This window comes from Cebidichthys violaceus, unplaced genomic scaffold (genome assembly GCF_023349555.1).
Source record: "Cebidichthys violaceus isolate CVI_PGR_0920_01 unplaced genomic scaffold, fCebVio1.0.p SCAF_8, whole genome shotgun sequence".
NCBI lineage: Eukaryota > Metazoa > Chordata > Actinopteri > Perciformes > Stichaeidae > Cebidichthys > Cebidichthys violaceus.
The window spans coordinates 12,110,330-12,134,081 of NW_027176964.1; the positions used below are offsets into that span (position 1 = coordinate 12,110,330).

Genomic DNA, 23,752 nt, shown 5'->3' on the forward strand with positions numbered 1-23,752 from the left:
GGGGAATTTCATAACTGTGACAAAAGTGGAGAGATCGCCGTAGAGATTTGTTACACTCCAAACTCTATTTAAAAAGGTTTTCACGTCATGTTGACCCAAACAACATAAATTGCCATGTGACAAATCTGAAATAGTAACTGATGGTAACTTGATATAGTTAATTTTGCAGACGGAATACCAAAAACCCCTGATAAAGTGCTACGTCTGTCCAATATAGTTAAGCTTATAAGTGTAAACAATTACGAAATAGTACCACTTCTGAAATATATATATTTCTTTGCTGTTTCTCTGGGCCAGACTTATCCTCTAAGGGGCCCTGGAGCAAAATGTAGACGTGACCCACATATTCCTCGCGCTCTCCTCGACCTGTATATGTGTTGTGTTGCCTCAAAGCAAACAGCAGATGGCAAGTACATCATATTTTGCCAAGAGCCACAGAAACCAACCAGTACTCCTGCTGCTGAAACACTCCCAACTCCAGGTTTAACACATTATTTGTGGAAATGTGATTAAACACAACTTTATTTAGGAATATGGACCATATCAGCAAAATATCAACAAAATAATATATTACAATATCACAATTTGAATTGGACACATGGACTCTGGACAAAGCAGAGCCTCACTATTTGGTAAAACGGCTTATGTTATGATACAGGGGTGCGTATTCCTACACAAAATTGCAATATTAGTCACCACACACAGTGGACCGTAGGGTGTACATATGTCTTTTCTGCGTTATTTATTGTATCAAAACAACAAAAATCTGTTATGAAAGGCCAAGGCATTACGGGATGGGCGATAGAAGTGTACTACCTTTAAATCTACCTTATCAACTTTGTTTGGTCACATGGTGTGAGTTTATGAAAGGGACAATCTATGTTTCCCATCTGTAATCCGTCTCAGCGTTAGTAGGTGGTGCGTTCATAGCGGTTCATAGTTCTGCCATTGTCACTAGTGTAGTGACCGAGACGGTTCACCGGAACCAGGGCCCCTACGGTCTGTCGCCGCTCGTGCCCGCTCGGTTAAGGGGCGGTTGCGCACTCCCGAGACACCAGGAAATATGGCGGCGCTCATGACTCTCAGTCAGGTAACAACTCTCAATAGCTCAAGAAAAGTGTCAAATGTACTTATTGATCATTATCAAGTGACAGTGACAGTCGCTGTGTAGCCTAACCACATTACTACTTTATAATCTGTGGTGAATATTGTCCCGTGGAACCGTATTAGCAACCTTTCGTTGTCAACTAAGTTAACACGGTTAGCTAGGTTAAGTAAGGATAGCAGAGTTCCTGTACGTTTTAATCGAATAGGGAAGCTAACGTTCACGTTGCTATCGCTAGGAAAGTAAAAACGTTTTGGTCGAGGGTGGTGCTGATCAAGATAAAACGTGGCTAACTAGTAGCTAAAACTGAACAAACCTTGAACGTTAGTTAGTCAGCTAACGTTAGCGATCAAAGCTGTGTTTATCTACATTCACCTCTTACGGACACCTGCATGATGTAGCTACAGTCTGCCAACGTTAGAACTATGTTTTGAAGCTTCTAAACAACTTAATTATGTGTTATATTTCTCTTCTGTCTGCTTCTCCAGTTGTCAAGTGGGAACCCAGCCTATGAGAGCTACTACAGACAGGTACGATCGGGGTCACTGCTTTGGTTTCTACTTCAGAGCTTCTAGTTTTCATTCAGCTGAATGTGATCTGTCATATGAAATCGATTGATGAATACAGTGATGTCTGTTGTGTCCACTTAGTATTTCTTTATTTGTTCTTTGTAGCTGGATCCAGGAAACACAGGGAGAATATCGGCTGGAGATGCGGCTCAGTTCCTTAAGAAGTCAGGGCTGTCAGACAGTACATTGGGGAAGGTGGGTCACAAAATCGCCTGCATGTACACATAATAGAAATGTAAACAATAGCATCTAAACAGTTTTTTTTGTGTCTTTATTTTAGATTTGGGATTTGGCAGATTCAGAAAGAAAAGGCTATTTGGATAGACGGGTACACCTGCATTCCTCTTTGATTTTGCTGTGATCGGTGATGCTGATGTGTGCATAAAACACCAGATTTGACTTGTATTTCTTCCTCTTTCGTAGGGTTTCTTCATTGCTGTGAGACTTGTGGCCTCAGCACAGAGTGGAAATGATATCAGCCTTAACAATCTCAACCAACACTTAGCTGCACCCAAATTTGTAAGTCTTTCGTAAGACTCTACTGACAATCACATTATCCAATGATTGGGTATGGAACACACTGAGCAGGGAAAAGCTACTTTTATTGGTCATGTGAGAAATGAATGGATTTTGAATGTCTCAGAACATGATATTGTAAGGGTAAATTGCATCACTAACTGTATTTATATGTTACTGTTTGCCTGCTCTGCTTGTTTGTATCTTATTCTCACGTCATTTCTTACAGAAAGACACTAACAGCCCATTATTAAGTGTTTCAACGACGGGACCTGATTTACAGTGGGCAATTAGGGTGAGTTGATACATTTGTCAAGAACATTCCTGAGAGAATTAAGCTTGTCACCTAAACTTGTGATTTCTTTTCTTTCCCAGCCTGATGAAAAAGGGAAGTTTGAGGCCATTTTTGAGAGCCTGTGCCCCGTAAACGGTCTCCTCTCGGGTGATAAAGTCAGGCCAGTTTTAATAAACTCCAAGCTACCTCTGGATGCGTTAGGAAAGGTGAGTTTACATTTTCTTTTTTTTTTGTCGGAGTGATGTAACGCACAACCCTATTGCAGTCTTTCAAAGTTAACAATTCAAAGAAACTAAAGCGTGCTCATTTTTGCATTTACATAATGTGTCTGTAGATTTGGGACCTAAGTGATGTGGACAAAGATGGACAGTTGGACAAAGAAGAATTCACAGTGGTGAGCTGGTTTCTTTTGTTTACTTAAAGTTTTACTGTTTCTCCAGAGTAATTCTGTGGATATTTTCAATGAAGATTTTCTTCTTTTTTTTTGTATATTAATAAATGATCTGATTTCCCATTTTGTAGGCAATGCATCTTGTGTATCGTGCCATGGAAAAGGAGCCTGTCCCAACTGCCTTACCCACTTCCCTCATCCCCCCTTCTAAAAAGAAGAAGTCAGCAGGCGCGATGCCCGGTGCTGTGGCTGTGCTGCCTGCTCTGTCAGGGTTTGCGGCTGGCCCGGCTCCTCTCAAAGAGTCCCCGCGAAGCACTCCTCCTCTGAGCAACGCTTCTCCCTTCAGCACCAGTACTGTACACCTCTCTCCAAAACACTCCTTTAAATCCAGCTCACCGGTACGTCGCCTCACTTGCGTTTCTCCCGAGGTGTAGCGACCTCATCACTGCGTTGATTGGTCTGTGTGTGTGTGTGTGTGTGTGTGTGTGTGTGTGTGTGTGTGTGTGTGTGTGTGTGTGTGTGTGGGGGGGGGGGGGGTGCTCTTTCCTAAAGCTGGGCAATATGGTTAAAATGATTATCACAATATTATTAGGAACACATATCCTACATTGCTATACATCCCAAAGGTTTGAAAGATCAACGATATACTGCATAACAATGATCGACTTTTCTTTATTGCTTTAAACAACTCTCCATTCATGTATAATACAAATATTTGGTTTTATTAACAATTTACACTTTGATAATTCATTTATACAGCAGCATTTTGTGAAATTATAACATGATATGATCACATTTTGTCATGTACTTAAATACACCTAAAGTTGATGAATGTTATTTTGCGTTGGCGCCCAGCCCTTCTTTCTCCATTAAGAAATACTGTATATTCCCTCTAGAAGAACAGTTGTCACCTCAAGTCTTGTTTCTTCCCTCTTGAAGGAAACGGGGCTCTCAGGATGCTATCTTGGTAGTTTCACACAGCTGCCTCCCTGAATGTGTTGCTTCATCTATTGCTTGAGTGCAGCGTCATGTAGTCCAGTCCAGGGTAATCTTGGGATGCATTAGGATGTCACTTTCTAAATGTGACTAGTTATTTTCAAATAGTATAAGATGAAAAACACATTCAATCCTCTTCAGTACATTTAGGTTTCCTCCACCCTCTCTAAGTAAGTGTCACAAGGGAAGAGCCTTAAACCCAGCATTTCAATTATTGATTCTTTTCTGTTGCTAATAGCTGAACTGGTTTTGCCACATTGTTTTGAGCATTGTCCACAGGCCAATGTGTTCCTCACTACCTTGTAATAGCTGCAGAGATTGTTTTGGAGTAACAGGTTTCCTTGAAAGGGAAAAGAAGCGAGACTCTGTCCACACTTATACCATGATCACCTGACTGCCATGACGCTTGTTGTCGCCCTGTTCCTGTTCTGCCACTTCTCATTCATGTTCTTTTCTCCTTGTCTGTTGAATTGCCTTTTCCTCAGATTTCTTACCCAAGGCAAAGAATTAGTGTGCATACCAGATTGCTTAGAGTGCAATCTTCTTACATATATGTACTGTGTACAATATGTATCACTTGCATTGGCTACACTAGCTTGAATTTAAACTTGTATTTTACATGATGATTGTTTCACCTTTTAGTTTGATTACATATGGTAGTTCAGTGACAAATCATCATGCCATTTGTGGTAGACGGTTGGTAAAGTACATTTTCATCCAGTATGTTTGGCAAGACTTACAGTAGAGTTCATTTTTACTTTTTTAACCAGTATAATACACAAATACCACCTGTTATTTAACATAAACAAACAATTGTTCCTGAAGTTTTAGCAGATGTTGTCTCCCTCAGTTAAAATCCCATAAATGTTGTCTTTTGTTCATTCCAGCCAGTGGTGAACTGGGTGGTACCGGTGGCTGACAGGGAGCGATATGATGACATCTTCAAGAAAACAGACGACGACAGTGACGGCCTCGTTAATGGAACTGAGGTCATAGAGATTTTCATGCAGTCCAGTCTCTCCCAGACTATGCTGGCACAGATATGGTGAGAACATGGCTCAGATTAGATCATATTTAGTTGTTATTTAGTTTAGAGGTTTTTCCTTCTTTCACAACACACTAAATCATCCATACCTATGTGAAGCTAGTCTCACAGTTTAACTCTATAGCTCCACCTGGTGGACAGTTTGAATCCTTACAACTGCCCCAGAAGATAGGTGCAATATAAGAAAGGCATTTTTTTTAAAAGTGTGCTATAACAAGGCATTGGAAACAGACCTTTGGATGAAGGTGAGCTCACAGGACATTGTTATCAGGAGATGTTTGGTATCTTTTCTCAGGAAGAATACAGTATCTTATCTTTTGAGTGAAGTCTCTCCTTTCTGCAGGGGACTCGCTGACACTAAACAGACGGGCAAGCTGAACCGTGAGCAGTTCTCTCTGGCCATGTACCTGATCCAGCAGAAGGTCACTAAAGGCGTAGACCCTCCTTCCACTCTAACCCCAGACATGATTCCCCCATCAGAAAGGACTGCAGCTTCAGCAGCGGGCCCTGTGAGTCCTGACTTCATCCCACAGCAACCACTGCTTCATCTTTTAACTGCCCTATTTATTGAAACTCTTCCAAAGCTACTTCTTTCTTGCATCTGTACCTTAAGAATCTTGTGTTTTCCTGCTACTATATTCATTTTAAATGCTGGCCTCAGCTTTCTGGCTTTTCAGCCTTGCCTTGTGAAACTGGTTTTTTTTTTATGCTTTTGCTTTTTTGAGCTCTCTTCTGTCCTGTCTTAACAGATTTATGCGGGGCTTATGTCAGCTGCGAGGCCTGAACTTGCTGCACTAGCTAATATGCGCAGAGTGAGTAGTTGAGCTTTGTTTCACAAGGTGGCGCTCTTGTTCTGTTATATTCTCTCTCTCAGTCTGAAGCACTAGGTACAGACGGGACCATGTTCCTCATATTACCGTATTAGTTTCCCCAAATTGTCTTCCCAATAAACGGAAAACACAGAATTTATTAGATCTAGTTTATTCTTATATATCTGTCATGTCTTGGATTTCCCCCGAATTTGAGCACTGCCACCTGCTGCAGTTTCATCATCATTGGTGTTCAAAGCAACCAATGTCAACGAACGTCCAGCTGGAGTATAGTTACTTAATAATGTATGTAAAATAAGTAGTGTCACTTACTTTACTAGTTGTTTACAAAAATAGAATATCCAGGACATTGAAGAGGTATTGCATCTTTAAAGAAACATCAAAGAAAGAAAAAAAGGACAAATTCTTACAGTTATTGTTAATGGACACATGAACAAACATTTGGGATAAAGTGTGTAGGGTCATATCTGACTACAAGAACAACCAATAAGTAACTGTAGTTGAACTTTTGGTATTAAAGAAGCGGCTCCTTTGTGTCCATCAGGAACATATTGATATCATAAATGGAGTAAAATCGATTAAACAAGAGCACTTACACAAGTACTATCATTACAAACAAACAGCTGTTTTACACAGATCACACAATTACATGGTTCCCTTTTTACATAAAACTGTGAAAAGGTTCTTAATAGGGGCAAAAGCTTAAAGTGTAGCGTATGTCTAAACCAAGAGGAGAGGATTCTGGGACACTGAGGGTCTTTTGTATTCTCTTGTCTGCGTGCATTTCTCCTCATTCATGTATTGTCTGGAAGTACTAACACCCCCCACCCCCCCAAAAAAGCTGTGTGAGGTTTTTGTATTTCCTTCCTGTGTCTTTTGTTTGGTTGGACGTATCGCCAGGGAACCCCCCCCCCCTCACTCTGCGTACCATTCATGTCCCCTCTGCGCTCCTTCTTTTTGTCCCATTTCCCTATTTTTTTTGCATACTCCCTCTTGTCCCCTCTTTTTTGCGTCCATTTTCCTTGTCCTATCTTCCGTCGTCACTCTTGTCGTCTTTGTTCTCACCTTCTGACACAATAATTTTCATCCGTCGTTCTTTCTTACCCAACTTTCCTCCTCTCTCTCACTGGTTCGCCTTTGCGTCTCGCCTCAGGACAGCAGCAGCTCCACGGGATCGGCCGACCTGACGGGTATCAAAGAGCTGGATGACCTCAGCCAGGAAATAGCTCAGCTGCAGAGGTGAGCCCCTCAGTAGCAGGAGGATAGCTTTGTTCCTCTTCCTCTGAGAAAAAGGAGGGTAGGTTGTAGTGAAGTGATGTTCAGGTTCAAAGCTCTTCAACTCTTAGATATATTTTTTTATCAAGTAATGTTAACTTTTATTTAACCAGGGGCTCTTATCATCGACTGTGGAGCCATGGAGCCTTTCAGTGAATATTTGACAGTCAGAGCCTTCATCATCAAGTGGACTCAGAATACTGATCAAACCGTTGCTGTTGCTCATGCAATTTACTTATGATTTACAAAAAATGGTTGGCCACTCATCACCTTGTTAAGTGGGTAACACCATCAGTCAAGGATGTTAAAAAGACACCAAAATTGTTTTCAAATGTCCCAATTCCAAATTTACACAGTTTTGTCTTTTTAAGTTTTGCCCACATAGGCTTTGTGAGGAAGTACTAACACCATTTGTTACTTCCTCTTCTCCCATGTCGTCTACCTACAGAGAGAAATTCATTCTGGAGCAAGAGATCAGAGAGAAGGAGGAAACCATCAGACAACAAAATAGTGAAGTTCAGGTAAGGCTGAGCCAAAATCATTTTCAAGTTGTTTGTTGAAGGGTAAAATATCAGTGAAATAGTAAATGACGAGTAACTAAAAGTACATCTTAGAGTCAACAATGCAAAGTTCAGGGGCTCGGATAAAAGTTGGCTGTCTGAAAATACATAGTGTAGTGTAGTATAGTGTAAGTACAAATCTGTAAACAAAGCAAACTTATGAATCCATTTGATTTCTTTTTTAAGGGTTGACCGCTCAAAAAGATGGTAAATGTAATCACTATGATGTGTGTATTAGTTACTGGTAGATACTGTAGTGTGTGTGTGTGTGTGTGTGTGTGTGTGTGTGTGTGTGTGTGTGTGTGTGTGTGTGTGTGTGTGTGTGTGTGTGTGTGTGTTGGATCCTCAGGACATGCAGAATGGATTGGACAGGGAGAGCAGCAGCCTGCAGGACCTGGATTCGCAGAAGCAGGATGCCCAGGAGCGTCTGGAGGAGATGGACCAGCAGCGCTCCAAGCTGGAGGGAATGCTCAATGACGTCAAGCAGAAGTGCCAGGAAGAGTCGCATATGGTTAGAGCCTCGACTTATTAAAGCAGGAAATGCTGTTATATTTTTGTTCTTGTGCCTCTTGTGACATGGTAATATACATGCAGTTGTCTTCTGGTTGTGATTGGAGGAAATTACATGCATATTAGGAGGTAAAGCATTGCATTTCCTGGTTCTTCTGAGGACAATTAAGTAAAAAAAACCTTTATGTTGGACTACCATCTTTCTGTTAAGCCGACCTTTTTTTTTTTTTTTTTTTTTCGATCTGTCCTCATACGAAACTTAAGTCTGATTTAAATCAGAACCTTGGATTTACAGCTATTCAACTGTCACACAACTGATGAGGCGACAAATATGATACCGATTACCCATTCTTCTGCTTTCACCCTCCAGATTTCATCCCTGCAGAGCCAGATCCGCTCTCAGGAGAACGACCTCCAGAGCCAGGAGGAAGAAATGAGCCGAACCAAGACGGACCTGAGCCGGCTGCAGGATGAGGAGGCCCTTCTTGAGCAGAGTCTGCTCTCTGGTCGGGTCCAGCTGGACAGCATCACTAAGTCTCTCAAAACCACTCAGGAAGAGATCAACCAGGTCAGTGCAGGCAGAGTAACTACAGGTTACATAAGGATGTTCTGCCACTTATGGCCAATAAGCTGTGGATGTCCAATCATAATACTGACTTTCCTGTGGGGGTAGAGAGGTTTGTGTGTTTATGCACTATCTGTGGAATTTAGACTTGTTTTGTGTTGCTGGCGATGGTTTTTATAACGCAGCAATCTCACAAAGATTACTTTTACTTTAATGACCTTCGTGCTACAGTATTTTAGTTGTGATCAACTAATGCCAAAGACTTGACATTTGAGGCATTTTTATTGTTCTTATTGTTTTTTTTAGTTAGTGAAGGTAAAGCCATGACAGATTGGACTTCTGCAAAATGAATCCCATTCAAGTAATAATGGGAAAAATAAATAAGTTAAATCATAGTGGCTTATCCATTTCTGCCAGGTGGGACATCGCCAGTGTTGACACCTTTTTAAAACAGTAAAGGAAATCCAATTATTGTGTTTTATGGATTAAACTTGTATGTGTTTATAGGCTCGCAGTAAGCTGTCGCTGATCCAGGATAGCCAAAAGGAAGTGACCAAGACCATTGAGCAGTACAACAGCGCTTTGAGCGACATCAACGGAGGAAACTTAAGCAACCTGCCGGACTTGAGCGAAGGGTTTGCAGAAAGAGAGAACGGAGGTTTCAGAAGTGCGGTGAGGAGATCGCAAATACATCCTACTTTTCACCTCAAGGATTTATCCTAGAAGTCAGGAACTTAATTTGCCTTTCGTCCTCATGAGGAGCACTTTTCATATCACCAATGTGCCTGTTTCACGACCACTCGGATGTCAGAGGAATGCAAATATACTCATGGAACCTTTTTTGTTTCCCAGTGTTGTAGTCCCAAAAGTTTTTAGTTGCTATATTTCCTTGCCCTATGCTATATATGCTGTAACATAGTGACGACTAAAAACTTATCAGTGTTTTGCTGAATTGTGTGTCAACAGTCAAGTCTTGACTCTTTTTTTTTTTTTCCTGAATTCATTCATCAGGATGGCTCTTTCAAGTCAAAGATTGCCATGTTCAACAACAGCAGTGCTAAGGAGCCTGCAGCAGACCCCTTCCAGACAGAGGACCCCTTCAAGTCCGACCCTTTCCAAGGTCTGAATACCTTCTGATATCTCTTTTATTATTTTCTCCTGTATTTATGAAAGGGTCATGGTTGTTCCCTGCTCTGACGGCTTTAATTTGATTTAATGTGTTCCTGTGATTAAGCATTTCCACAAAATACCTGAAATGTACTTGCATTATAGATGCCGAGTTGTGGAGTTTCACAAGTTTCATGCTGTGGAAAACATCAATGAATACTTCTTCTTTAGAGGCTGAAGATGATTGAAGTCCACAGCCAGCTGCTCTTTTCTCACTGTCTTTTCCTTTTTCTAGATCCGTTTGGAGGAGATCCTTTCAGAGAAAGCGACCCCTTCAAAGGCACCTCACCTGAAGATTTTTTTAAGAAAACCGACAAGTCAAACCTGTTTGGATCCTCAGAGCCCTTCAGTAGAAAGCCCACTCCCCCGCTCAAGGTATCAAACACCACCTTCTTTTTACCACTCAAATGATGTTTGTTGATCATGGTTCTTTTATATGCAATGTGAGAAAACCAATGCTCTTTTGTCAAAAAGTTCAAAATGAAATTTCCTGTTCAATGTTAAATGATATGCTTCAGCTGTTAGAAACAAGCTCTGACATGTCTTTCACTATTGTACCGGAAAAGCAAACCAGTACCACAAAGATGGATTTCTGGTGGATGTGCTGCCATTGTCATTGTGTAAGTATTTTAATGGAGATCCTTTGAATAGCTTACTTACTGTACTTGTGCTTTGCTTATTTGTTTTTTTCAGCCAAGTGCCCTCAGCAGTGGGGACCCTTTCACATCACACAGCCCAAAACCAGGTACGTTGCTGGTCTCAAGCATCGATCAGAGCATAGAGAGAGATTTTACTCTTCTCAGCTGTAAATGTAAAGATTTGCATTTGTTTGTGCCAAAACATGTAATTGATTCTGGACTTCTTGCCGTCTTAAAGTTTCTCAGTTTAGCTTTCATTGTTCTTCCAGTTTGCTATATTGTAGTCCATACTTACTAAATTAAGACAGGTTGGTAGAGATTCAATGCTTTTATTTGTTCTTGTCAGTCGTTTTGAAGATGTAGGTTTTCCTCTATCTTATTGCAGTAAGGAAGGTGATGGCCCTGTAGTTAACCGTACTGTACATTGGCTTATTGTCATTTTGTCAAATAAAAGCACAAATGCGTAGTCATCTCTGTACTATATAAGTGCAGATTTCCCAGAATGAGACACTGAACTCTATTAACTGACATCTGAACATTTAAGTTGTTAAAAACAAGTCTCAAAGACTCATTCTTTGCCATTCTGGGTGACGTGTTGGATTTAGATTTTATTTTTGGGGTGCATCGGGGGCAAACAATTTTTACTCACTGTGGCTTAAATTTTTCCTGTGGTTTAGGGCTATTTTTAGTCGAGTACCTACGCATTTAACTACCGGCCAACTAAAAATACTCCCCCCTACCCTGGAAAAACAGGAGGCTTGCAGGAGCCAAGCATAACAGAAACTCTGTGACTGCTGGTCCTTCTCTACTAGAATACACTGCCACTCCTTTAACCAGTTCTCTACTGCCTCTGTCCTGTCTTTATATCTGCTGCTATTGAACTGCTTTGCCTCATTCGGTACGGAAGTTGTTTTAAGTTAGTGGCTAACTCTGGTCGATGCTCTGCCATGCTACACACCTTCAGAAGAACACAGAGGCAACTGTAGACCTGAGCTGAGTTACTGTGCGTAAAAAAAACACACTGCCTCCTTCACATGAATGGGGTCTCTTGTGGTTGCACACTCACAACAAACATATTCTATTACAATATTTTGTTTTTTCACTGTAACCATCTGCAGTTTGCTGTTTTTATCATTAAGCGGCATACCACTGAGCTTCAAAACAACCCGGGCACAGTTCTGGTTCTGGTGCCCCAACTGACGCCTTTAATTATCTGATCAGATGCACACGTCAGGTTAAACAAAACCTCTGCTTTCCAGGTTTTTTTGCGAAATGTCATGGAAAATGAAACGGTCATGCCACATTCCCCTCTCTGAAAATAGCATGCAGGCCCTTTCAGAATAAACAAGGTGCCGGCATGATTTTTGAGTCTGAACTTCACTGTAGTTTCTGCCCTTTTTCCGTAAATGGTAACAAATGTTCCAAATACATTTCAATGTACTTTTGTCACAGATGCGTTTGGGCCAGTGGACCCCTTCGGAAGCAACTCTTTTGGTAGCAAGGGGGGTGGATTTGCTGACTTTAGTCAGATGTCAAAGGTAAGCTCTGGAGACTCTTGGAGTCATGAATCAGTTGCACCATAAAGCATCGTTTTCCATTCAGCTGTAGAAAGCTGTGTTGTTAATTTCACTCTCATCATGATTGATGTCTATTTTTTGTTCTGCTAATTTATGACATTTATAAAGTCTTTCTGGTATAAAGCCAGAGGCATTAGATTTGGGCTGACATTTCTGTTAGTCATCATTTCGATTTTTTTTTTCCGGTCTTTTCCCTTGTGTGTGAATAGAAGTCGGACAACCCTGTCCTCCCATCAAAGAAAAATGTGCCTAACCGGCCTGCGCCTCCCTATGGTAAGCTGTGTGTGTGTGTGTGTGTGTGTGTGCGTGCGCACACAATGATTCAGTGGTGTTCATATTTATTATTTAATGTTTGTTTAAATCCTTTGAAATCAATAAACCTCATCATGCCAATGTGAATCACAAGGTTGGCGGTTTGATCCCCGGCTCCTCCTTTCCGCATGTCGAAGTGTCTTTGAGCTGCACACTGAACCCCAAGTTCACAGCACTACTCCTACTGCTCCTAAATGCTTAGGATGGGTTAAATGCAGATGTCAAATCCAACTTTAATGTAAAAAAATACAGAACTTTCATTCGCTCTTTACCACTTTTTGATGGTTGCAAATTGTCACAGAAATATAGTGGCAGCAATGTTTTTGCAGCGCTCATTGTGATTGACTGCTTTCCTCTAAAATAACTACTTCCCCATTGAGCTGTGAGGGTGCAGAGAAAGCAGTTTCTTCTTTTGAAGTTGTAAACAGGAAAGCTGTTGGTAGAGGTATAGTACTATGGTTTTACATAGGGATGAGCCGTTGTTAGTGTTATAAAGGGGAAATAGCTGGTGTGAAGTTAAACTTGTGAATCGTGAGATGAGATTGAGAGCTACTTTTCAATGGCTTTTGAATGAATTTAGCCTCATGTTTTGTCTTTTTTTTTTTTTTGCTGTGTATGTTAAGTCACACACTACCCACAGGCCATGCCCAGCACATGCCCTTCCGCTGTGACCTTGCACTTATTCCTTTAGCAGAAGCCACAGCGTGAGAAAGTTGATGTTCCCTTTTGCTTTATCGCACACAGAAGGGTAGAGATGAGTAACCACAGTTAGCCAGCAACGCTAGCTCCAGAGATGTGCCCCATTGATGAACAAGTGAAGAGCCCACAATGCAGTTTGGTTATTTAAAGCTGCATTTGCTACCGTTAATCTTTATCAGATAGTGGAGCTTTTATTTCCTTGAAGTGTTTCTGCAGATGCAGCCTTTGTGGCGTTGGTGCACAAAGTTCGAGATATGGAATAATCGGGGCCACACTATATTAATGCCATTCTAGGAAATGTGATCAAAGCTTACAGTAGACATGGGTGTGTCAGTCTTTTACAAGTATGTGTTCCATAAAAGCAACACTGTTCTTGTTAGGCTTCAATGCATCAGTGAGCCTTACTCAAAAATGCGGTTAACACCTTTTTTTGAACCAATGTATCTCTCCCCAGGGTGACTACTCTGCATGGCACAAGCTTAAAGCTGTTGGCTTCCTGTGAAAAGTGAAGCAACACAGTATTGCACATTAGTCTATAAGGTGTGAGCTTATTTTCCCAAGGACGCTACCTGTTATTAGCTTCTGAAGTGAAGGCACTAGTTTAGTGGGTTGTCTAACATGGATTTTGTGTTCATTTGAATGTCTTCCTTCTCCAGGAGGTACGCTCAGTTTGACTGCACCGCAGCCCTTCCAGAGCGCTTGCTCCACAGCAGACAGTAAAGACTCTTTTGTTCCGACACACTCAAGTAAAGCATCAAAAGACTGTCCTTTGGCTTTTGCAGATTTTGGCTCTGTAAGTGTAGTCTACTTAGCAATTTTCTGATGGTTTAAGAATCGTTGTCTGCATGAGCTACTGATCTCAGGAGCTCACCCTTCAGATTAGAGAGCTGAAGGCTCAGAGGTGTCAGCGCTCTGTCGCTGGCCCTCGTTCTGTTAACTCCACCTTACACCGGGACATTAGCAAGCAATCCTCCGTGCTTATTGGCTGTTGACTAACAACTCATAGAACATCTGAGAGCATTTTAAGGGCTTGGTGTGTAAGAAAATGAAATGTCTGCATGGCTGACTTGGACAGTCCTCGTACTTCTGTCCATCGAGTCGATTGTTGCCTCCGTCGGCCGGGTAAAGGGGCTTTTGCATGCTTACTGTCGTCTCTGGCTTCAGCCTTTGGCAGGAAGTCAAGATTTATAGAGTTTTAGTCAGCGAGTCGGTGAACTTGCCTGGTCAGGTAGCACTTGAGGTGCATTTTTCAACTCTTGAAGTACAAGCTAAAGGCTTTATTGCTGTCAAAGCATGATGTGCCTCAAAGGAGAGCACAACAGAGTAAATCTGCCTCTTTGTCCTCCTCCTTCCGCTTCTTTGCCATCGTGTATAGCCTAACGGCTGTGCATGCTCTCAAGTGCAGAGAAGATGCATGGCAGGTTTTTGTGTCGGGTTTGTATCATTTGTCTTGACAATAACTCATTTTATCCCTCATGCCAGCATGACAGCTGTGAAAGGGATTTGAGTTGTTGTTTTTTATCGAGCTCTGTATTGTAATTTTTGCAGGATCTGAATGTATCAAGGTAAGACTGTCCAAACGTGTGGTGGTCAACCTTCTGCATGTGAAAAACCTGTCCGCACTGCATAATCTGAGTAATTGTCACTGTGTTGTGTAAGAAGCTTTTAGTGTTGCTTTCTTGGCCGTCCAAGTGAAATCTAAACGTCTGTAGTTTCGCAGTTGTTTTTCTCTGAATCCTTTCAGCTATGTTTGTCGTAGCTTTTGACGTTCTGCCTGATAAGAAGCATTTGATTTCAAATTTGCATCCACCGTTTTGCTCTTTGCCTAGTGACTTCTCTCTATTTATGTTGACATTCCAGCATGCTTCTCTGCATTGTTTTGGTCCACATCTAATGTTTGCTTCTCTGCTCTAGTTTGGAAGTGAAAACCAGCAGCTGGAGTGGGTCAAACGGGAGAGCGAGCGTGAGGAGCAGGAGAGGCTGCGGAGGCTGCGGCTCCAGGAGCAGCAGGACCTGGAGCTGGCGATCGCTCTCAGCAGGGCCGACATGCCCAGCGCCTGACCGGCCGTGCCCAACCACATCTTTTTTGACCTCTTCCTTTCGCCTTACGGTCCTCCGTCCGCAGCCTCATGACAACTGCACCAACACTGGCCCGTCATGACTCGCAGCCCCTGGTACCAATTTGTGTAAGAGACCAGTGTTTCCTCCAGCAGTGGCTGGACTCATGTCAAACGACTCCACATTTAGCAACCAGTTATGGTTCATTGCTCCCAAACTACATGGCAACTGTAATCAAGGACAATACGGAGCCGCTTGATTTAAACCCGGCTTCATCCTGCAAGAACATAGCGATTTAACGCAACCCACACCAGCAGGCTACTCCACTACAACCCAACATCTAGCTCCATATCTTGTTATGGCTAATCACCCTGCCTTATCCAAAAGCCTTTCTGTTGCAAGAAAAAAAATAACCTTTTAAAGAATATTTTACTGTTTTATTTATATACAAAAGAAATGCATCTGTTGTGTATGAAGTACTTGTACAATGCACTGTGTGAACAGTTTTTTAAATATCCTATAGAACCTAGAAAAATAAATTTGTATCGAAAGTCAAACCAGATGGGTTAACTTCTCTGGTGGCCTACGATCGGTTTGTCCAATTTCAGATTTTTCTTTTTTTTTTTTAAGAAACTTCATCTACTGTAAATATTGTTGGATGATGGTTTTATGTACTATCTACTACTATAAAGACCATATTTAAACATAAGCCTGTCCTAAAGGACTGGAGCTTTGTGATGTGATCACCTATGACATGCTTTAGGTTTTTTAGGTGTTTCTTGCCATTTATGGCTGCGTATGGAATATTTATGGCCTTAAAGTACAAGGATTGAAGACATTTTTTTTTAATATAATCAAACCTTTAACCAGGATCTACATGTCAAAGTAAACCTATGATGTTTAGGAATCCCTAACAAGCATTTAAGACCTAACATAGCTTTGGTTAAATATCGTTTAGCCCTATATCATCAGTCGGCTCTTGCATTAACAATTCTGACGCTAGCGATAATCATTGAGGTCTTCCTTTCTTATGAACAAATCCACCTGATGTCAGCAGCCTGTGCTTGTCAGATGGTTTGTCATTGGTTGCCTTGTTGTTACGCCCAAACGACTTTCCCTCCCATACAACTAAGAGCCTCTATAAAATGGAAGTAGTGTAAATCTACATTGTTTATACTGGTGCTGTTACATTTGGTTTGATCCTTTCTACTGCTTCACACTACCACTGATGCTCAAGGACATCTGCTTCCAATTTTGTGCTTTTCTCTCAACACTCAAATCAACCTTTGGAACTTTTTTTTTCTGTGGATTGTTTTTTTTCCCCTCATTTTATTAATGTCTTCTACTCCAGTTGATGGACATTTGTATAAATGACTTAAAATATTGCATCCTTGTAATTATATTACACTAATCAGGTTTATTCGGCACATAATGTATGCACTGTATATTCCAGACCTTACTGGACATGTATGATTGATGTATGAGTGATGGCGCCTTATTTATCAACATATCAACATTGTAATGTTAAACAGTATGTATGTGATTATTAAAAAAAATCACTGTAATGACTTTTAATTGAATAAAAGTGATTTTTAACATTCCTGGGACAAGGTAAGTGTCACCTTTTTTAAATCAGATATTGTAGCGACACCAGAAAGATGTGAGCTAGTTACACGCGACAGGAGGTCCTATATATTTTGTAAAAACAAATCATCAATAATTGGAGAGGTTGTCTACTGTACAGTAGTTGGCCTCGAGGAACAGTAGCTCAGCATTGCACAGACGTGTTATGAAGGAAGGCAATGGTCAACTCTACTCTTAGGTCTTAATCTGGTGCTTTGATAAAATGTACAGTACATAGTTATACCGACATGAGTACAAGTTAGTGTTTATATCTTGTGTTGATATTGGAGGGGAAAAAAGTGAAATGAGAGTGATGCATTTGCATCTCCCACTGCAGATATTTTTAACCTTCTGTTTACTTCCTCTTTTCAATCATGATAAATTCTAGTAAAGTGTTCATCAACACATCGAAGTCACTGGCTGTGTGTATTGTGTTCTACATGAACCGAAGCGATAAGACATCTGTGTGACACCACTTTTGGGGAAGGGTGTGTTTTATCACATTTTTTTAAGTTTTAAAATTGTCACATGGAGTATTGCGTCAATCACCGACCACATATTTAAAGAATAATGTTAAATATTGATCTACTTTTCAAAATGCCATCTGGCTTTGATGCATCTACTCAATGCAGCCTTTGATGCGGGAGAGACAAATGCTCACTGACACCATGCAGACATGATATGCACGGACTCGGATACTTTAAAACTGTGCACAGTGACTGTGTAATTGTAGTATTAAGGCCCTTTGATGTCCTGCTATAATTTCTACCCATCAGAAAGGGAGTCTAAGGGCTCCCTGATGAGGGTTTGCTGTGCCCCTCTGTCCAGACGGCTCCCGGCTCACTCTGTAATTATGGAAATGGAGTGTTTGTATTTATAGGCTAAGCCCACAAGCGGCTGTCCTTCTGTGTCTTGCAGCTGCAAAACATCACAGTGGAAATCAAGTGCCCTTGTTTTAAAATTAAAGTGGGTAGACGATGGCAACATGTATAACCTATTTAGTGTAACTGATCTGATGGTCTGCAGGCCTGCTGCACCTAGTTAGACTGGTTGTAAACACAGTATGAAACCTGTTGACTGGGTGGATGTGGTTCATTGAACTAAATGTGTGAACAAGATGTATCTGAAATGACAGCATGAAAAGTAAAGAGCTCCCCAGTCAAATGTTCAATTTCATTGTTTTTAATATTTACAATAAATATACATTTTACAGTATAAAAAACATGTACATATTTATATAAATTTAAGTGAAAAATAATGCACAGGACATCAAGCCCTGATAGCGAACAGAGGGGCTGGATCCAGGAGTTTCACACAAGAGAAGACAACAGCAACTCCAAATAGGAATGATCAATAAAATAAAGCAGTTCAGGCCATTCAGACATTGAGGCAGTTTAAATAAAACATTGTCTCTGCACATGTCAGGCAACGATGTGCATTTCACCCCTGTCAATAAGAACATGTACTGTTTCGTGGCCATGTCGTTCCATCACTAAGAGTTTTACAGTAGCACAGTCATAGAAAGGCACTTTTGTGTCAAACACAGCGTTCCAGTTCTGTCAAAGAAGAGTAGTATATATACAGGGCCAGCCCCTTCTTGGTCTGCCTGTTCTAAAGCAAACAAAGCTTTTCTAAAGCTTTTATTGAACCAAAGTAGTACCAGCTACATTATTAGAATATAAAACCACTAAAACCTTTTCATTCAATATTACATATAAAAAAGACTTTGGTCATTTGGACACCAATTTAAATAAAAAATACATCAGTTGAATCACAATAGAAAATAAAATAAACATAACACCCTCCCAAGTCCTTATGTGGGCTCCTTCACATGTGTCTCTTCATGTGAAGTGCCAGGTGGTCAGACCTGGAGAAGGCGCGTTCACACAGGTGACACTGGAAGGGCCTGTGTCCGGTGTGTTTGCGGAAGTGACGGGTCAGCTCATCGGAGCGGGCGAATTTCCATCCACAGCCTTCCCAGCTGCAGTGATACGGCTTCTCACCTGCGTACACAATACAAATGGGATATTATTAGTAAAAAGAAGATTTGGTTTTGAGCTATGCAAGTATGTGCGTAATTGCGCACACATATAGTCTTATTTATCATGATGGATATGGGCTCAGACTTACCAGTGTGAGTTCGGAGATGTGCCTTCAGGTGTGAGCTCTTGGTGTAGGTTTTCCCACAGCCAGCGTAGCTGCAGGTGTGCGTCGCCGTGCGCTTCCGCGGCCATGTGCGCCGTCCTCTCTTGGGTTTGGACTCCAGCAGCTCGAGGGGAGAGGAGGGTGGTGTGAGCATCACCCTGTGCGCGCCTGGCTGCATGCTGAGACCTTCATCGTACATGCCAAAGGCAGCATGCGGAGCGTGGTAGGGCATTTGCATCTGCGGAGCCTGAGGGTGGTGCGGGAAAGCCGCTGGTGTGTGATACTTCTGTGAATAGTTCATGGGCTGGCACAGCTGTGCCTGGCAGTCCGAAGCTCCCTGGTCGCCGGGGCTGAGAGGCGGGGTCATGTTGCTGGCTGCCCGCGGGGAGATGGCCACTCGGGGCTGCTCGAAGGACATCATGCACGAAACGTTCCCTTCTTGCTTGATTTTGCTGCAGCTCTGGGGCACCATGCCCAAAACGGGGCCGTAGCCGTCCATGGGGGGCTCCACTTTGATGTCCTGGCGGGGGAAATGAGCCGTGTTGACATAAAATCTCCCCTGAACGCAGGGGTTGCGCGTAATGCCATAGTTGTTGTTTCCGTCGGAGCGGAGCAGCTCCGTCATGAGGCTGGCGCCATACGGCGGCGGCGGAGAGCGGTGGTCGTCTGCTGCGTAGGATGGCACCGAGGTCCCCGTCGTGTACATGCTGAGGTCGGCTGTGCCCACAAACTCCGCCGCGCTGTCTGAGCCAGTGGTGTTGGCGAGAATAAAATCCAGATCCAAGTAATTACTCAGATCCTCGTCGTCCCTTTTGCTGTGATTGTCCAGGTTGTGTACCATTTCAAGCATGGAGCAGCTGGCGGAGACTAATTTGTCCGTGTCTCCTTTCCACCTCTGAAAGAATAAAGAGATATTTTTTAGATATGATGTTTCTGTGAGATAAAATACTGTATAGCCTATTGCATCTGATATCCAACTGGAGATGTAATTCAGCCAAATACTGAGTTTTCTTTACTTAAAATAAGGAAACATGTTATGTTTTCTTGTTTTACCCAAAGCATTTAAGTTATTTCGAACGGTTTGCTAAGATAATAGTACAACACGAGTCAAACAAAGTGACATTCAAATCAAACATATCCACAGATTTTGAAACACAATACAATATCATTTTCAACTTACGTTTTCCCATGTTTTTTCTCTTTGGTTTGAGAATGTCGAAAATGACGGCAGCATCACTCCGGATAAGGCCATCGTTTGGTGAAATAATAACTATATCTCTTGTCAAAGTCGCGTTTAGATTGAGCGGCACTGGTGCGCCTATTTCACTGTCGCTCTCCACAGCTGCGCTCCAAAAGACATGAACGAGTGTAAAAGTGGAAGGAGGTCCTCCAAACTTTATACGTCTCTAGCCCGAGTGCGCCTGGCCAATTGTGAGAGCTCAGGAAACAACGTAAAGTTTGGTAAAATTAGCTCTTTATAAAGCGGCTCCTGCAGGCAGTGGGGCTCAGTGCTTCATATGACAGTGGACGCAGTGCAGAGGAGCCTTTAAAGTGTAGGACCTCCCCCACACACTGACGCAGGCACTCAACAGACCCGCCCCCTGAGCTGGAGATTGGAAAAAAGTTGTAGGCAAATTACAAACACGAGCAATATAGCAACCATAGATACTTACGTAATATGCTTAAAAGAACAAGCCAGAAATTGCGGGAGGCCAAGCCGCACCAACAACTTAAAGACTGTCAGTGCTTCCGTTAATCACCACAACAACAAACGAGATATGCCTTTTTTTGATGAACAGTAATACAAAATATAATTCGACTCAGAGTAGTGAGTTAAAACTTTGAAAGGAAAAACACAGACTAATATTTTGTAATAAAACGCAAGCGTTTAATATCACTTGAAACATAACACACGAGCATATCTCAAAACATCAAAATGTACGCAGCATATTGGATCCGACAATATATTTGTACTTTTCCATGAGACCGCATCGTCTATTATCAAGTCTCAAAATACACGTGTCTGTTTTTGTTTTGTTTTCTTTCCATTATGACAAGCACTCTGAAATATATACCGTGCTACCTTCATGTTTTCAAACTGGTGTCTCTGAAAGTTTAAAAAAAATAAATAATGCAATATACTTTCTATAAAGATCCAGATATTCTGCCTCCACCTGTTTGGCGCGTCTCGCTCCCGGCTCATTGTCATTAAGGGAAGACCGTTTTGTTCTCTCACAGCAGGCTTGTCCAAACAGGCGCCAGGGTCGTCTGAAACGGTTTTCACGGCGTTTTAACGCTCTAACCACTCATGATGTAAACATGATTTAAAGGTTAACGTCCTGTTGTTTCATCCATTCAGGTGTAAATGACGGACGAGGGGGCTGCGGTGTCGATTGGAGTCAAATTTGCATCACAACTCGGGCCTGCTTGTTGCTGTTTCTGCTGAGAGATCTGGTTTCTGACACGAAGACAGTGGGGTTGTTTTCTCAGCAGGATTCCTCTGGCTCCAGAGGTCATCAGGCCAACTGTAACTCTGCTTTATATCATTTGCATCCAATTCTGAAATGTTAAAATGTATTGTTTTTTAATGTAAAATCACTTGGGTTTTGATTTTCAGATCACTTCCTCAAGTAATTTATGCATAAAATCCCAAATAAATAAGAAATGTGTTAAATAAGAAATGAAGGGACTGCAGACACATGTGATTGCGACACACATACATTTCTGTTGTATTAAATCTCACAATCATCAGCAGTGGTGGAAGTATTCAACTGTTTTACTTCAATAAACGTGTAAACATTTTCCAATACAAGTATAAGTACTGGATTCAAATTTTCACTTGACTTAAAGTATTATCAACTAAATTTGGTATGAAAATTATGAAAAATAAAAATAAAGTCATATTGCAGGCAGAATGGCACTGTTAGCGCTATACTTTCATATTCTATAATTTGATCACTGTTAGTGGTGCAGTCACCTGTAAGCAGCTATTTATCAGGTCGTGATTTTGATAGGTTAAATGGTGTTGGGATCGTTTATTTTCCTTCATAAATTGTATCTTAATGACCATTTATGTAAATTAACTGTACTTGTATAGTGCTTTTCTAGTCTTCCGAGGTCCTCGCGCCTTAACACTATACATGTCATCATTCATCCATTCACACACATTCATACACTGAAGGCAGGGGCTACCATGCAAGGTGCCACCTGCCCAGCAGGACTAACTAATCATTCACACCCATCGAGAGCAATTTGGGGTTAAGTGTCTTGCCCAAGGACACATCAACATGGACTAGTGGAACCGGGGATTGAACCGCCGATCCTCTGTATGAAAGACGACTCTACTCTACTCTGACTGAGCCACAGTCAGCCTGTGCAGTGTAGTTCAGTCAAAGTAGTGGAAAAAAAAGTGGTAAAAAATGGAAGTAGTAAAGTGTAAGTACCTCAGAATCGTACTTAGTGTCCTTAGTGACTTTCTACCACTATGTGCTGTATGTAACTACACATGACATAATTTAATCCAAAACCCCGGAGAGGGAAACACTCTCTTTCTGTAACAGGTGCAGTAACAAAAACAAAAAGACTTAAAGAAAGTCATAAAAGTGCTCAGTGTGATGATGATCTGTGCAAACACAGAACAACTGAGTCCATCCACATGACAGACACATCACCTTTCATCAAGTTGTCATATCCACCTTCACCAGTAAACTCTGTCAGTGCAGCTGTGAGGTTTCCACATCCTGATCCCTGATCTGTGCTTGTGTGTTCAGTGGAAAGTGCGTCACACGGCAGGCGTCCAGTAAAGGCCGGAGAGGAAGCGGCCGGCCTGATGTCTGAACCCCTGACCTCGGCTCTGTGCAGCAGTCCACGTTTCTGCTACCAGTGAGAGTGCTCTCATTCTCATCCCCTCTTACTCAGCTACCATTAATGCTTTGTAATGCTCCACGGTTTCAATTTTAGGACATTCACCTGCTGCTTACAGTTATGGTCATATCTCATAATTTACCTACATCAAAAGCCTTTTGAAACATTTTCTCTTTCTGGAGACCATGTGGGAGGTGGTCGCCTGGTGAATACCACTGGCTGATTGAGCTTCGATATTTAAAACCAGGCTGTCTAACAGAATATCTCATGTCTGTGCTATTTGACAAATAACATTTTATGACCTCACTGATTTGAGATTCAAATTTTTTTGTCCAAAACAACGTATACCTTTGAGTTTGTGGTTCAGCGCCATGCTTCAAGGAATAGTTTGACATGTTTGGGAAATACATTTTCTCTCTTGCTCAGAGTTAGATGAGAGCATCAATACCATTGTCATACCTTTTTGTTCAATATGAAAATACAACCCGGAGCCAGTTAGCTTAGTTGAGCATAAAGGCTGGAGACAAACAGCTTGCCTGGCTCTGTCCAAAGCAACCAAATGTAATCCGCCTAACAGCTCACTAATTAGCATGTTGTGTTTTGTATAAATGAACAAACAAACAAAAAGTGTAGCAATGACAATTTGTGGTTTTATGGGAGGGGATGGGCGCAGTAACAACAAAAACTGTTGCTGGAATGAAAGCAAATAAGTGCCTTTACCAAAATGCCCGACTACTCTTCAAAGACACTTTGACATGTGGACAGGAGGAGTCGGGGACGAAGCAACACCCTTCTCTACCCACTGAGCCTCAGCCACTGAATTCATGTTAGAGGCAATCTCTTTATTGTATCGTGGCTAAACTTTAGAAAGACAAGACATTTTGCCACATAAATCCACCTTATTTTACTTTTATTTTCATATTATATAACTTTTACTTAAAATATTGCAAACCAAACATTAGTAGTCCTAACCAAAGCAAGTCAAGCCGGTTTATCCATCATTTGCAAACAC

At 41.6% G+C, this 23,752-nt stretch overlaps 2 protein-coding genes across 6 annotated transcripts; one reads left to right on the plus strand and one right to left on the minus strand.

Moving 5' to 3' along the window:
- The first annotated feature begins 1,027 nt into the window (after positions 1-1,027).
- Positions 1,028-16,709, plus strand: LOC137892582 (epidermal growth factor receptor substrate 15-like 1). Of its 5 annotated transcripts, XM_068737845.1 has the most exons (25): positions 1,052-1,090; positions 1,594-1,635; positions 1,780-1,869; positions 1,955-2,002; positions 2,098-2,193; positions 2,420-2,485; positions 2,566-2,691; positions 2,820-2,879; positions 3,008-3,274; positions 4,760-4,917; positions 5,261-5,426; positions 5,667-5,729; positions 6,901-6,986; positions 7,471-7,543; positions 7,932-8,093; positions 8,463-8,660; positions 9,165-9,329; positions 9,669-9,777; positions 10,060-10,199; positions 10,518-10,569; positions 11,915-12,000; positions 12,249-12,312; positions 13,707-13,843; positions 14,599-14,615; positions 14,965-16,709. In XM_068737845.1, the coding sequence occupies exons 1-25, from the start codon at positions 1,064-1,066 to the stop codon at positions 15,209-15,211; spliced, it is 2,745 nt and encodes a 914-aa protein (XP_068593946.1). In that variant the 5' UTR covers positions 1,052-1,063; the 3' UTR covers positions 15,212-16,709. The 5 variants fall into 5 exon arrangements, with proteins under 5 accessions (XP_068593950.1, XP_068593946.1, XP_068593947.1 ...); XM_068737849.1 differs by lacking the exon at positions 13,707-13,843 and having other exon boundaries at positions 1,028-1,090; positions 14,965-15,206; XM_068737846.1 differs by lacking the exon at positions 5,667-5,729.
- Positions 16,710-17,897: 1,188 nt separating this feature from the next.
- Positions 17,898-20,379, minus strand: LOC137866061 (Krueppel-like factor 2). Its single transcript, XM_068701715.1, has 3 exons — positions 20,057-20,379; positions 18,862-19,771; positions 17,898-18,734 (listed from the first exon to the last, which is right to left on the minus strand). The coding sequence occupies exons 1-3, from the start codon at positions 20,126-20,128 to the stop codon at positions 18,559-18,561; spliced, it is 1,158 nt and encodes a 385-aa protein (XP_068557816.1). The 5' UTR covers positions 20,129-20,379; the 3' UTR covers positions 17,898-18,558.
- Between the last annotated feature and the right edge of the window lie 3,373 nt (positions 20,380-23,752).

Excerpts from the sequence above, each read along its gene's own strand:
- LOC137892582 (XM_068737845.1), top strand. The coding sequence starts at position 1,064 with ATGGCGGCGCTCATGACTCTCAGTCAG. Across the intron at positions 1,636-1,779 it reads ATGAGAGCTACTACAGACAG|CTGGATCCAGGAAACACAGG; the intron begins GTACGATCGGGG and ends TGTTCTTTGTAG. Across the intron at positions 2,880-3,007 it reads ACAAAGAAGAATTCACAGTG|GCAATGCATCTTGTGTATCG; the intron begins GTGAGCTGGTTT and ends CCCATTTTGTAG.
- LOC137866061 (XM_068701715.1), bottom strand. The coding sequence starts at position 20,128 with ATGGCCTTATCCGGAGTGATGCTGCCGTCATTTTCGACATTCTCAAAC. Across the intron at positions 19,772-20,056 it reads GAGAAAAAACATGGGAAAAC|AGGTGGAAAGGAGACACGGA; the intron begins GTAAGTTGAAAA and ends TTATTCTTTCAG. Across the intron at positions 18,735-18,861 it reads ACATCTCCGAACTCACACTG|GTGAGAAGCCGTATCACTGC; the intron begins GTAAGTCTGAGC and ends TTGTGTACGCAG.